Here is a 12,962-nt window from a genome sequence, read left to right as displayed (position 1 = left end):
GAAGTTCTGGATTCTGTGACTTCTGGGGAGACAGGGTGAGAGACAGGAGGGCAGGAGAAATTAACAGAGCTTGCTTCTGAGGCCTTCCAATCTCCTTTAGTTCAAAGTATCCAGCACGCCAAAGCCCCTTACATTTGGGTATTGTGTTCTGAGCCCCAACACAGCCAAGAACTTATAGAATTGACTTGGGGGTCTGGGGAGAGTCCCAAGAAACCATCAGGGGCCCCTCCTCATCTTGTGGCTAACACCAGCCACCTGAGTGCAGTAGACACCCACCGTCCTGTGACCTTCTTTTGGGATTTTAGGATAAGCAGTTCGGATATGCCTTTAAAACGGAGAGAACACACCCCAAGGAGTGGTTATGGGGATTAAACGAGACTGTGTATGAAGCACCTAGAGTGTGCCTAGCGAGTGCTTGAGAAAGATATGATGATTATTTTTAATAAAAGCATTAATAGTGGTTGCTTGAGTATTGTCCTCCAGAGGAGCAGCCCCAGTTTTGGTGTGGTGGTAGGAGCCGGGGACTGGCCTCGTCAGGACTCCGAAACCTATGTCTATCTGTAGCATTCCTAGGCAGCCTGCCCCAGCAGTAGCCCCTTGGGCTGTGGGCAGGGGTGGCAGGCAGCACTGTTCCTCTCCAGGAAGAAGGCCGACTTCCTGGACGAATTCCCTGGGCTCCCCAGCACTGCTCTCTGAGGCCCTCCTCTCCTCGGCGAACGGCAGTAAGGAGAAGCCATTGACCTGTCTAGAAAAACCGCATGTCTGCAGTCTTTAAGGGTAGACTGGAATCTCTTCTCATATTTGCTTTGCTTTGGTGGAGCTTCAAGAATTCCCAGGCCTTCCAAGGAAACCAATTACTAAAGAAGACTGTGGGCCATGAGACTCCAGTGTTTACTGCAAACGAAGGAGATGGCTCCCCTCCCCCAATACAGTTACTCTCCCTCCGTCTGCACTGGTCCCCTAAGGCCTGGCTTCCTGGCTCTATGCTGCTTTCCTGCCCTAGGGCAGAAGGCCTCACAGGATTTATTCCCAGGCACTCTTGTCATGACCTTGAGAAGGTGGCTTGACCTGGACATCTGGATCTCAGGGACTGAGGGGGTGGGAAAGGACTGAACCTCCCCCTCCCAGACCCAACAGGAAGGTGGGCTTTGGTGACCATTTCCTAGGCTGAGAGCTCCTGAGCTCCAGGAGAGGGCTACGCTCCCTGGCTCTCCCACTCTGTAGGCTGTGCTAGATGAAACCCACAAATTGCTGCTGTCCCGGGCGGAGCGGCACGCCTCCACCCACCAGTGAAGAATGAAGGCAGGGCAGTTGCAGGGCCCTGCAGGACTCTGAGGTCCAGATGTGTACCCCAGTGCTCCCCTGCTCTGCCCACTGGCAAGAGGGGGCTGAGGAGGGGCATAGCAGGCCTCGTGTGGACTCTGTTTCCATCTCCCTTCCCCCATATCTCTACTTGGCCCAGAGATGCCTGAGTAAGAGGGGCACCCGGTCATTCTGTGCCCAGAAGGAAGAAGCTAGGCATGTTGGCCTGCTCAAAGGAGCAGGAGCAGCCCTGGCCCTGGACAGGGACAGGTTAGAAAGCCTGGCTGCTTATCCAAGAGAAGAAAAGGCCCTGAGGGGCAGGAGCAACCCTTTGAACAATGCCGGACTGCTGTTGAGAAGGACAGGCTTGTGCCATGTGACCCATTGGTGAGAAATCAGGGCCTGTGGATGGAAGTTCCAGGGAGGGAAGCAACAAATCCGGTCGACATTGGAAAGTGTTTCCTGGCACCTGCAGGGAGCTTGGGCTGCTGTGTCCTGGGCTGAAGGGACTCTTTGAGATACCAGGTGCAGCCAGGGATCACCTTTAAGGTGTCTTCCAGTCCAGAGAGGCCAGGTTTCCCAGACGCTGGCTGCTCTGGGGCAGGAAGGAGAACTCTGGGCCAGCTGCCTGGAGGGCCACGCGCCGGGTCTCCTTTGCTTACTCCCAGGGTCATTTCGTGCCTGCGACCTGGTTACTCTTGCTCGGCCTATCTTTCTGCCTTCTTCATTAGAACCTGCAGTTTCACCTTCAGCTAAGCCTACCTCTTAACAACCCTGTGAGAGGATGGCTTTTTATTCGTTCTTTCTACCTCATTAGAAATAAAGGATTTAGGACCCAAATTGTGGGTAAGGGAGCTGAGTGGGGAAAAAGACAGGGCCACAGAGGTGCCTCCAAGGACAGACTTTGAGACAGATCTCAGCATTTCATTATGGGCCCATCCTAAGTTTGTGGGTTTCCATTCTCCTTCCACATCTATGCTGGACCATGAAGAGCAAAGTCTAGAGCTGTGCTATCCAATATAATAGTTACCTGTGTCTGTTTACACTTAAATTAATTGAAATTAAATAGAATTAAAAGCTCCATTCCTTATTCTCACTGGCCGCACTCTGTGGCCACATGTGGCTAGTGGCCCCTGTCTTGGACAGTACAGACTGTTTCCATCCTTGAAGGAAGTTCTGTTGGACAGTGCTAGGCTAGAGGTGGGAGAGCTGGAGGAGCCCCTGGTCTGCTGCCCCTGCCTCGGGACAGGCCACATGGGTACTGCCATGTGAATGCCAGCTACAGGGGCAGGCTCTGCTGTGATGGCAGGAGTGGGTGAAAGCAAGTGGGCTTGTGGGGGTCTCATGGGGGCATTGGGGTGGCGGGGCAAGGCCCAGAAGTCCCTAACAACGCTGTGGCTGGTGCATGTGGGTTTTGGGAGAATGCGAGAGCAGGGTTGGAATGAGACCACCAACCTTGCAAAGGCATCAGGGCTTACTGGGTTTGTCTTCTGCGGTACAGCCAAGGCCCCTGTCTGGAGTGGCCCCCTGGTTCTGCAGCTTGGCTCACCACAGGCCTCCTCTCGCCCAGATGTTGAAAAGGCAGAAAAGTCAGGGTGGGCAAATCCATCCTGTGGTCGTTGGCAGCACAGTGATCCGGAAAGCTAGAAGAAGTGACGGAATGACGGACTGCTTCCTGCGTCTGTCTCCCTGTCCTCCGAGGAGTCTTCTAACGCCCTCCCCCTGCTTCAGCCCCATTCCTCACCCCCACTCACACAGTCGGGCCTTCTTTCAGGTGAAAGAACTTGTCCTGGACAACAGTCGGTCGAATGAAGGCAAACTCGAAGGCCTCACAGATGAATTTGAAGAACTGGAATTCTTAAGTACAATCAATGTAGGCCTCACCTCAATCGCAAACTTACCAAAGTTAAACAAACTTAAGAAGGTAAATAGAGTGGAGTCTGTGTGTGCTGGGAGGCGGGGGTGGGGAGTGGGGAAGGGTTATTACCTGTGTTTAGATAGAGTAATTGAAGGGAAAGCCAGGTGCTTGCACCAACATGCCAGACAATTCCCTGAGACTGCTTTCCCTTCTTGCCCGTCTGGGGAAAGCCGGGCAGCTCTGAGCCGATAGCCTTCATTTTAAAAGCTGTTTCTGCTTTTTCTTTCCCTGCCTTATTTAGCTTGAACTAAGCGATAACAGAGTCTCAGGGGGCCTGGAAGTATTGGCAGAAAAGTGTCCGAACCTCACGCATCTAAATTTAAGTGGCAACAAAATTAAAGACCTCAGCACAATAGAGCCACTGGTAAGTCATTCAGACCCTCCCCTCCCTGCAGGGGTAGGAGGTGGGAGGAATTGGCATCAGCAAATACTACTTTTGCATTTGTCTTTTTCCCACTTAATTTTTTTTACTCTTATGATGTGCTATGAGATAGAATTGAGCTATTGTTTCTGCTGAGTCCATAGAGAAACTGAGGCCCAGAGAAGTTAAATACCTTGACCAAGGTCACACAGACAGAATGGGCAGCTATTGTATAGGTAGGGTAGAACCCTAGTTTCAATTTCTGGTCTCCTGCTTTTCCACTCAGTTTCTGCTCAGCTTTGGAAACCTGAGCTGTAATGTCTTCAGGTTCAGGGCATGGCTTGTTGCCCCTTTTTGGGAAGGGAGGAGTGATCCAAGAATTAAACTGGCCCTGGAGGTGTACTCCAGTTTTCCCCATGGGTCGCTGGCCCCAGAACTGTGGGAGATGAGTCATTCCTGACATAGAACCCTGGAAAGACTGAGAGCCGTGTGGTGTGAGAGCCTCGTGCAGGCAGGCCTTCCTCAACGTGGTGTGGAGAAGAGTGGCCCCTGGTCACCAGTCCTTGGTGCGATAGTGAACAGGCTCTCAGGGGCCTGGGTAGCATTTCTAGCTCCTCTGCTCGTCCTTGTAGAGATAGACATCCCCTAAGCTTCACTGACTTACCAGCCAGAAAGGGGCAGGTCATGTTCAGAACAACGCTTTCTATATTACCAGGATCTGATTTGCTGTATTCCTTTGATTTTAAGGAAATCAACTGTAAGATGTGTCACTGAAAACAACTCTTTTGGAATAGGAATTACTACCACATGAAGTAAATACACCTGTTGTGAATGTACATATAAGAGTCACCTCATTAGGCCGGGCATGGTAGCTCACACCTTTAATCCCAGCACTTTGAGAGGGCGAGGCAGGTGGATCACCTGAGGTCAGGAGTTTGAGACCAGCCTGGCCAACATGGTGACACCCCATCTCTACTAAAAATATAAAAATTAGCCCGGCGTGGTGGCACACGCCTGTAGTCCCAGCCACTCGGGAGGCCGAGGCAGGAGAATCGCTTGAACCTGGAAGGCAGAGGTTGCAGTGAGCTGACATTGCGTCACTGCACTCCAGCCTGGGTGACAGAGCGAGACTCCGTCTCCAGCAAAAAAACAAGCAGCAGCAGCAGCACCTCCAGGCATCTTAGAATCGGGGAAAGGCCAGGAGGACAATTGGCCACGTTTGCCAAATTTCCCTTCTGGGTTTATAGGGGAGATTGGGTATCCCTCAGATTGGGCTGGAGTTTTCAGGGTTTCTGTCCCAAAAGGCACTCCTTGCTCTCCATGGATGCTCACGGGACTTGCTGGTGGCCAATGTGGCAGAACAGGACACTGACATTTCTTTTCCAAGCTCTTTACCTGTCCATCGATGGCACTGGGGGCAACTAGTAGAACGTGCTTCCCACAGAACTTCTTTTCAGGCCTTCCACTGGTCTAGGAGAAAGCCAAACTATTTTGATCTGTCTGGAAGTCTTGATTTTATAATGTCATTACAAAAGGAAAAGTCTGTGAAGTTCTATATATGGGTGAAGTATGGGGATTGAGTGTATAAAATCCTTGTAAAACATTGTGATTCGGTCACCATTAGGGATCAGGCACTCAGGCACATCCACGTTCACACTCTCCACTGCCCCCTGCCCAGATCACACGTGTCTCAGTGCTTTTCCCACCCCTGCTTGTCAGTGTGTGTTGCCTTACCTTCCTGGGGCGGGAAGCTGCTTTTGGTAGGGGGTGCTGGGCTTGCCCACACAGACCACTGTCAAGACTTCCTCCCTGCCCTTGGCTTCTGCTGAGAATGACCCAGGTCTCAACTGCAAGGTCGTAGAGAGAGAGAGCAACCCAGCTCCCGACATTGACTCCAAGGAGCAGTGGTTTTACTCCCTTGTTAGACCTGGCCCCCTTTGGAATGGGGACTCAACCTGGGATGGGATTTTTTTGTACCTGGTGCCTCGAAGGTGGGTGAGGTGGGAAGTCAAAATGCAGCTCAGTTACTTGCAAGCAGTATGACCCTTCCCTTCCTGGGCCTCACTTTCCTCTACCATCAAACAGGGATAACATTGGCTAGAACCCGTCTGGTGTAAAGCTTTGACAGAGCACATCGTGTCAAATACTACGGACAGAATCAGGATCCTCCATTGCTTTTTTCTCTTGTCCTTTTTTGACAGGCAGTATTCAAAGAGTAAGAGCACAGGTCTGAAGTTGGGCTGCCTGATGAATTACCAAATCCTGTGCCCTCCATTTCCACATATGTGAAATGAACTAATAATTATTTCCACCTTACAGGGGTTGTGAGATAAAGTGACTCAGTACATGAAGTGCTATGTTAACTGCCCTCATCATCATCATTATCAGATGCAGAAGGAGTTAGTTTGTTAGTTCAAGTTGCCTTTTGGTTTCCCTCTGGCTCCTTAGTCTCAGGGAGAGGCAGCAAACCTCTTGGCTCATGCACCAAGAAAGCCCCAGGCTAATTTCAAGTCGATCACTGTTAAGACAAGCTGTAATTGCAGAATAAAAGTGTTAACATTGGATAAGGCTTCAAAGATCCTCCAGTCCAACCCCCCATTTTCCAGATGGAGACACTGAGGCCCACAAACTGCAGGTGATACGTCTGGGCAAACACCGTGGCTAAGCCGAGCCAAATCCAAGCTTCCTTATCACCTGGAAGTCGTGGTCTGTCCATGCTATCTCATGGCATCCTTGCCTGTTTGCTAGGGCTGTTCCCCCACCTTCCTCCCACAAATCACTTACTGTTGGCTTCATTTTTCCACTTGCAGAAAAAGTTAGAAAACCTCAAGAGCTTAGACCTTTTCAATTGCGAGGTAACCAACCTGAACGACTACCGAGAAAATGTGTTCAAGCTCCTCCCGCAACTCACATATCTCGACGGCTATGACCGGGACGACAAGGAGGCCCCTGACTCGGATGCTGAGGGCTACGTGGAGGGCCTGGATGATGAGGAGGAGGATGAGGATGGTGGGTGACAGGGGGCGGCCCAGGGCTGCAGGGGCGCAGCTGAGGCCTTGGGGCTCCTCCTTGGCTTTGCAGAGGTGGGTGGGCTGGGTGTTGGGAGGCCCCCACCCAGCTACTGAGGGCTGGCCCGCTGTCTGGTAGCTACCTCCTTCCAAAGCTATGGAGGGGAGTGGGGCCATCTGCTTTGTTTTCCATAGTCCCTGATCCGTCTCATTGGTTGACTTCCCTAAAAGAACAAAGCATGAGTCCCATGCTCATGGAAATATCGCGAGATTCTCCAACTGCATAACTCCTTCAAAACCATCCAACTGAATCCCCACTTCAATTTTTGTCCCTTTTCCAAAGCCCCCCAGGGAGTGGGATTCTTTCTGTACTGTGACCCGCACTTAGACACTCTCCCAGGGAGGGAGGGAGGGGATAGAGAGAGAAGGGGGTGTGGCCGGAGGACCCCCCTTTCCCATCTAGGTATTCAGTAGTGGAGAGGAGGTCCAGAGCTAGAGGGGTTGTGGGGCCCCCTGGTGGTTGCAGCCCACAGCCCCACACCTAGGGGCCCAGGCTCAGGTGCTCAGGAGCCCCAAGTGCTGAGAAGTGGAGGGCTGCAGGCCGCTTGTTGGGTTCCCTGCAGTGTGGTGTGCAGTCGAGGCCTACAGGAAGGAAGGAGGGAAAAGAAGGGAGTTCTTCGTCCTGTTCCCTCCCCTTCTCCCTTGCCACCAGCACAGTGCAGCTTTCCCATGCATCTTTGTGGCCAGATAAAGTTGAGAATGGAGACACTTGCCTGATTAATTAATTCAGATACAGGATTTTGGTTTTCCTTGTTCGATTGGGAGTGTTTTTTAAGATACTCACAGACCGTGTTTGCCTTGGTGGGGATCTTATGATACGGCAGAAAGGAGCCAAAACTGGCAGTCCCAGGACCAGGCCCCCTACCAGGTCCCCTAGGCCCAGCTCAACCAGTGACTCGATGTGTGACCTTGAACAAGTCAGTCCTCTCTGTGCCTCAGATCTCTCACCTTTAACCTGAGGAGTTTGATTGACCTTGCCGCCTTCCCGGGCCCCGGAACCTGTTGCTGTGCTCTGACAATTTCCTGGTGGTCTCGGTGTGAGAGGCCTCCAGAAGGGGCCTTTCACATTCATAACACTTGTGAGGGGGGCTTATCTTTGGCACGACTTCAGGATGTGTTTAATTATGTCAGCACTGTTTTCATGAGAGTTAGTGTGTTCCATCTTTGGGCTTAGGTGGGTGTGGGAGGGTCATGAGCCCCACATTGAAGACGCTACAGGAGCCTGTGCTATGTGGGGGCGGAGCCAGCTCACCACTAGTTCTGTTTCCATTCCCCATTTCGATTGCACAGAGGAGGAGTATGATGAAGATGCTCAGGTAGTGGAAGACGAGGAGGACGAGGATGAGGAGGAGGAAGGTGAAGAGGAGGACGTGAGTGGAGAGGAGGAGGTAAGGAGGCTGGGCTGGGCAGGGCCACCGTCTGCCCCTTTGAGGCAGTCCCACTGACTGCCTCTGTGATCAGTCTTGGCAGCCCTGGAGCCCTGGTTAGGAAAGTCACTCCGCCGTGGGTAGTGAAGTGAGTCCATTTCAGAGCCTTTCACTGGGCTGTTTCTGGGGACACAAGACTTGCAGCAAGCTCTGGGGAGCCTGGATCAGAAGAGGGGAAGAGGATTTTAGAGGCAGGGACTGAACCTGCTGGGGTAAGCCTGGCCGTTGTTTCTATGTGAAGAAATACAGAATGCATGGCCCCATTTTCTGCTTTTTGCTTTCATATGCTAATTAAGATATTCATTGAGCACTTAAACTGTGCTAGGGAAAACCAAAGACTGCCTTGAACCGATAGGTAGCAGGATAACACTGCTGGATCCCAAATCAGAGAGTGACACTATGGAAATAGAGCACCAGGAGTTGGCCATTTTCCTAAAGAGATTGGCTGGTTCCCAGTTTTTTAACAAGATCTGTGAGGGGGTGAGTCCCAGCTCTACCACTCGCAAGCTGTGTGTCCCCAGACAATTCACCTGACCTTTCTGAGCCTATTTCTTCATCTGTAAAATAGGGATCATGATAGCTTTCTCACAGGGTTGTTAAGAGGATAAAGTGAAGTGTAAGTAAAATACTTAAGGACAGTGTCTGACAAGGGGTAAGTGTCTGACTGCTTATTGTAGGCGTTCACACCCTCCTCCAGATTCCTGGCACTGTGTTGGGTTTTGTGTTTGTGTGTTCTGAGTCTCTCTGTAGCAGAGTCATTTTCTATGACTTGCTCAGAATTCTAAATCAACTCTTGCTAATTGCAAAAGTTAGAACTAGAGAGTTTTAAAGTGACAATAGCGTGGACAAGGTGCCTGTGTCCCCTCCCAACTCCCCCCGCAGTTTCCTGTCTCCCTCAATGGAGGATGCAGACACATCCGCTTGCCACTCACTCAGATAGTGTCTTCCAGTTCCAGCCAGCCGGCCCAGGCTTGAGAGACACAGGCCAATGACAGTAGAATAGCCGAGGCCAGGCGCGGTGGCTCACGCCCGTAATCCTAACACTTTGGGAGGCCTAGGCGGGCGGATCACTTGAGGTCAGGAGTTGGAGACCAGCCTAGGCAACATGGTGATACTCCATCTCTACTAAAAATATAAAAATTAGCCAGGCATGTTGACGGACACCTGTAATTCCAGCTACACAGGAGGCTGGGGCACGAGAATCGCTTGAACCCGGGAGGCGGAGGTTGCAGTGAGCTGAGATGGCACCGCTGCACTCCAGCCTGGGCAATAGAGCGAGACTCAGTCAAAAAAAAAAACAAAAAAAAGCTGGCAAGATGAGCTTGGTTTCTGTTTAGTTGTGCTGCTGGCTTTGTCTTCTCCCTAGGTCTAGACTCTTAGGCTCATCTCTAAAGAATATTGTATTTTAAAAATAAAGTCTTAGTAAAACAGGTTCCCCTAGAACAGAGCAGTAAGTTGTATTGGCTAATAGCTGTTTCATCTTCCCCTTCCTGTCACAGGAGTATTGCATGTGGGGTTTGGGGGGGTGGGGATGGGGGGCGTTGTGGGTTTTTTTTGTTTGTTTTTGTTTTTTAAATAATCTCACTGACCATCTGTGTATTTCCAGCTTTCAGTAAAGGAGAGCTTATACATGCAAAAAAAAACCAGAACCTTAGCAAACAGACTGATGAAGGAAGTCTTTGGTGACATTTTAAAAGAATGTTTCCCTTGACAAAAAAGAAGTCTGTCACCAAGTTCTTTTAAACTTCAGGAACCGGGTTTAACAAGCAGATATTCAACTTGCATATACCTTCAGGAGCAGAGGAAAGCAAGGGCCCTGTGTTGAGAATGAAAGTCATACACCTTGCTGAATCTCAAGCTGGTTGGGAATGATGTCCTCAGGGGGTCTTGAATTTATCTTCCCCATCCCTTCCAGGTGGTCCAAGTTTGCAAGCTAGGGAAGGGGCTGGGTCGGGTGACGTCGGACTTGCCCACAGAATCTGGATTTACTGAAACTGGGGTCTTCCCTTGAAGCCAAAACTAGATTGAGGACAGATGCAGGAAAAGATGGCCTACTTTGCACGTCAGGGAGCCTGCTCGGGAACTTGTTCTCCGCAGAGAACGTGCAGACTGGAAAGCTGCCTGCCTTACAGGGACTTCAGATCAGAGTGCTTAACCTGGGTCCTAGAATCCATAACCCCCTGAAACTGCTTGCAAATATTATAAATGATACGGACATTTTCTGGAGAAGGAGTTCACAGCTTTCTGCAGATTTCCCAATGGGTCCTTGATCTGAAATAAATTAAGAACCTCTGCTTTACATTCCTCCCGAGATGTCAAGTCTTGGTGGGGGCTCTGAGAGGCTGGGGGTGACCCCGGCCTTCTTGTGCTCTGTGTGGCTTCCTCAGCATGTCCCAAGGCGGGGCATTTCTAATGTTCTGGTGTCTGTCCTTTCTCCTAGGAGGATGAAGAAGGTTATAACGATGGAGAGGTAGATGACGAGGAAGATGAAGAAGAGCTTGGTGGTATGGCAGTCTTTTTACTCTCAGCTGGTAGCAGCCTGGCCCTTTCACTTTGGCCTTAGATTGCTTAGACTCTGAGGCCCCCGGCAGTGGGCAGGACACTCCTGTCAGAGGCCTCAGGTTCCCCTTCCAGCTGTGCAGATGTCTTGCCTCGGTTTCCAAGGATGGCACAGCTTGCTAGTCGTGGGTCCCCTGACTTCTCATTGGGTGGGTTGAGTTAAAGAGGTGGGATTAATAACTAATCTAAATGCCACTTTCTTACTTTTCCAGAAGAAGAAAGGGGTCAGAAGCGAAAACGAGAACCTGAAGATGAGGGAGAAGATGATGACTAAGTGGAATAACCTATTTTGAAAAATTCCTATTGTGATTTGACTGTTTTTACCCATATCCCCTCCCCCCCTCCAATCCTGCCCCCTGAAACTTATTTTTTTCTGATTGTAACGTTGCTGTGGGAACGAGAGGGGAAAAGTGTACTGGGGGTTGCGGGGGGAGGGAGGGCGGGTGGGGGTGGAATAAAATACTATTTTTACTGCCACTCTTTATTTTTTCCCCCTACTTTTTCTTTGTGTCCAGTTTTTGTCCCTGTAAATGCGATAGCTAAGTACACACTAAGTGAGCATTTGTTTCTGACTCTCAGAGAGGATGGTTTGGAGTTCTCTTACGTTTCCTGGTATTTCCCAAGTCTCTTGGGTTGGGTGGAAGGCTGTGGCTGGTCTCAGTTTGGTTACTCAATGCCCAGGAGGGGCTGAGCACCAGCCATATCTTTTGCTTTGCTTCACATGATACCTGCTTTTCTCGGGCCTGCTAGAGGCATCCAACGCCCTGGTTTGTAAATAGCATCCTAAAGGCGTATTTTGGCACTGGTCTGGGGACATTCCCCATCTCTCATCCCTTTTCCCCCTTCACAGATGGTGGTGGGCTTCGCTCTACAAAGAGGACTCTGATGTTACTCTTGAGCGCTTATGAGCCAGAGAGCTGAAAACGGCAGGCTTGTTGTGTTAAGTTACAAGGAAAATGGATTTGGTAATTAAAATTAGAAGAAACACACCCTCAAACTTCAACTTCTTTAAAAGAAAAAAAAAACTGTCCTATCTTGTTCTGTAAAATATTAGAACGCTTTGTTTTACAAAAAAATGATGAGAGAATTCTTCCACATGTACTTCTGTGCTTAGAACATTTTTACAGACCTAAGCGCTGGAGACGTTGCTGCATGTCGGCTGGGTTTTTTTTTCATACACCCGAGCACGGAAAAACTAACGCAAAATTGTATTTTCTTACCTAGTGGAAATCTGAAATGACTGCAAATTCCTAGTGAATGTACAGGTTTGCTTTCGTGTCCCTCTTCTGGTTGCTTTAGAAGTGACGTGTAATTTCTGAACCCATGTTTCATCTGTATAAAAGAACATCTGCACCAGTTTTTCTCCTGCCCCTCAGAAGAGCCAAACTTTGAGTTTTATGTCTGTTTGTCATTGATAAATTTCAATAAATCTTTTTATACAATTTTTTTGAGGATGGCTTCTTTGAGTCCAACAGGCCATTGATCTTTTCAAGATGCATTCCAGATGAACTGCTAGGTGAGGGGGAAGCTTCGTTTTTGTTACCTGATCGAATAGCTTTTCTTATGAGATATATATAATGTGATACTATGTTTGGATATTTTTGGTCTTAAAGCAAGACTCAGTGGTGTATCTTCATTAAAAGCTTCCTTTAAGAAAGTTACAGAGTTACTAAAAAAACAAGTACCCAAACAATCAAGTTGGGCCAACCTTGGAACCTTGTTTTGAATATCTTTCATTGTTTTGTTTGTCGTATTGTAAAAAGAATGTATGGTTGAAAACTCAGGAATGTTTATAAAACAAATTATTTCGCAAACCCAGAGGTTTACATATGGTGTTTTATTTTGTTACTTTACTTAACAGTATTATAATAATTTCCCTGTATCTTTAATTTTCAAAAGCATGTATCTTAAATGGCTACATAGTAGTCCATCAACTATATTCTGATTTACTTAATTCTAACCAAATGGTTAGATGTTTTCGTTATGTCCAGCTTACCCCTGTAGTGGATATTGTTGTATTACTACTTATTCATACTTTTTGTGGATTTCTTAGTACAAACTCTTAGAAGTAGTAGAGTCATTGGACCAAAAGCTAAAAACATTTATGAGGCTCATGTACAAGGTTCCATGTTTTCCAGAAGAGTTAAGCCAATTTACTGTGGTTGTTTACACATGTACACATATACTCATTCTGATGTATTCATTCTTTACAGCCTTGAACCCACAACAAGCCCTAGTTCCTTACAATGTCTTATAGTTGTTGTGTGATTCCAGCAGTGTAAAGTGTTTCCAGAAGAGCCCGTGACCCACCTCACCCTCTGCGTGGT

At 49.0% G+C, this 12,962-nt stretch overlaps 1 protein-coding gene across 1 annotated transcript in view; it reads left to right on the top strand.

Annotated features, from left to right (window-relative positions):
- ANP32A (acidic nuclear phosphoprotein 32 family member A) overlaps nt 1-12,444 on the top strand; it is a 41,956-nt gene extending 29,512 nt beyond the window's left edge. The window contains exons 2-7 of the mRNA XM_003267149.3: nt 3,077-3,226; nt 3,462-3,584; nt 6,392-6,590; nt 7,940-8,037; nt 10,517-10,580; nt 10,848-12,444. Of these exons, the coding sequence (XP_003267197.1) occupies nt 3,077-3,226; nt 3,462-3,584; nt 6,392-6,590; nt 7,940-8,037; nt 10,517-10,580; nt 10,848-10,909 (696 nt within the window). The 3' untranslated portion in view covers nt 10,910-12,444. The remainder of the gene's footprint in view (nt 1-3,076; nt 3,227-3,461; nt 3,585-6,391; nt 6,591-7,939; nt 8,038-10,516; nt 10,581-10,847) is intronic.
- The last annotated feature ends 518 nt before the right edge of the window (nt 12,445-12,962 follow it).

Source organism: Nomascus leucogenys, chromosome 6 (genome assembly GCF_006542625.1).
Source record: "Nomascus leucogenys isolate Asia chromosome 6, Asia_NLE_v1, whole genome shotgun sequence".
NCBI lineage: Eukaryota > Metazoa > Chordata > Mammalia > Primates > Hylobatidae > Nomascus > Nomascus leucogenys.
This window is presented reverse-complemented; position numbering and strand designations above follow the sequence as displayed.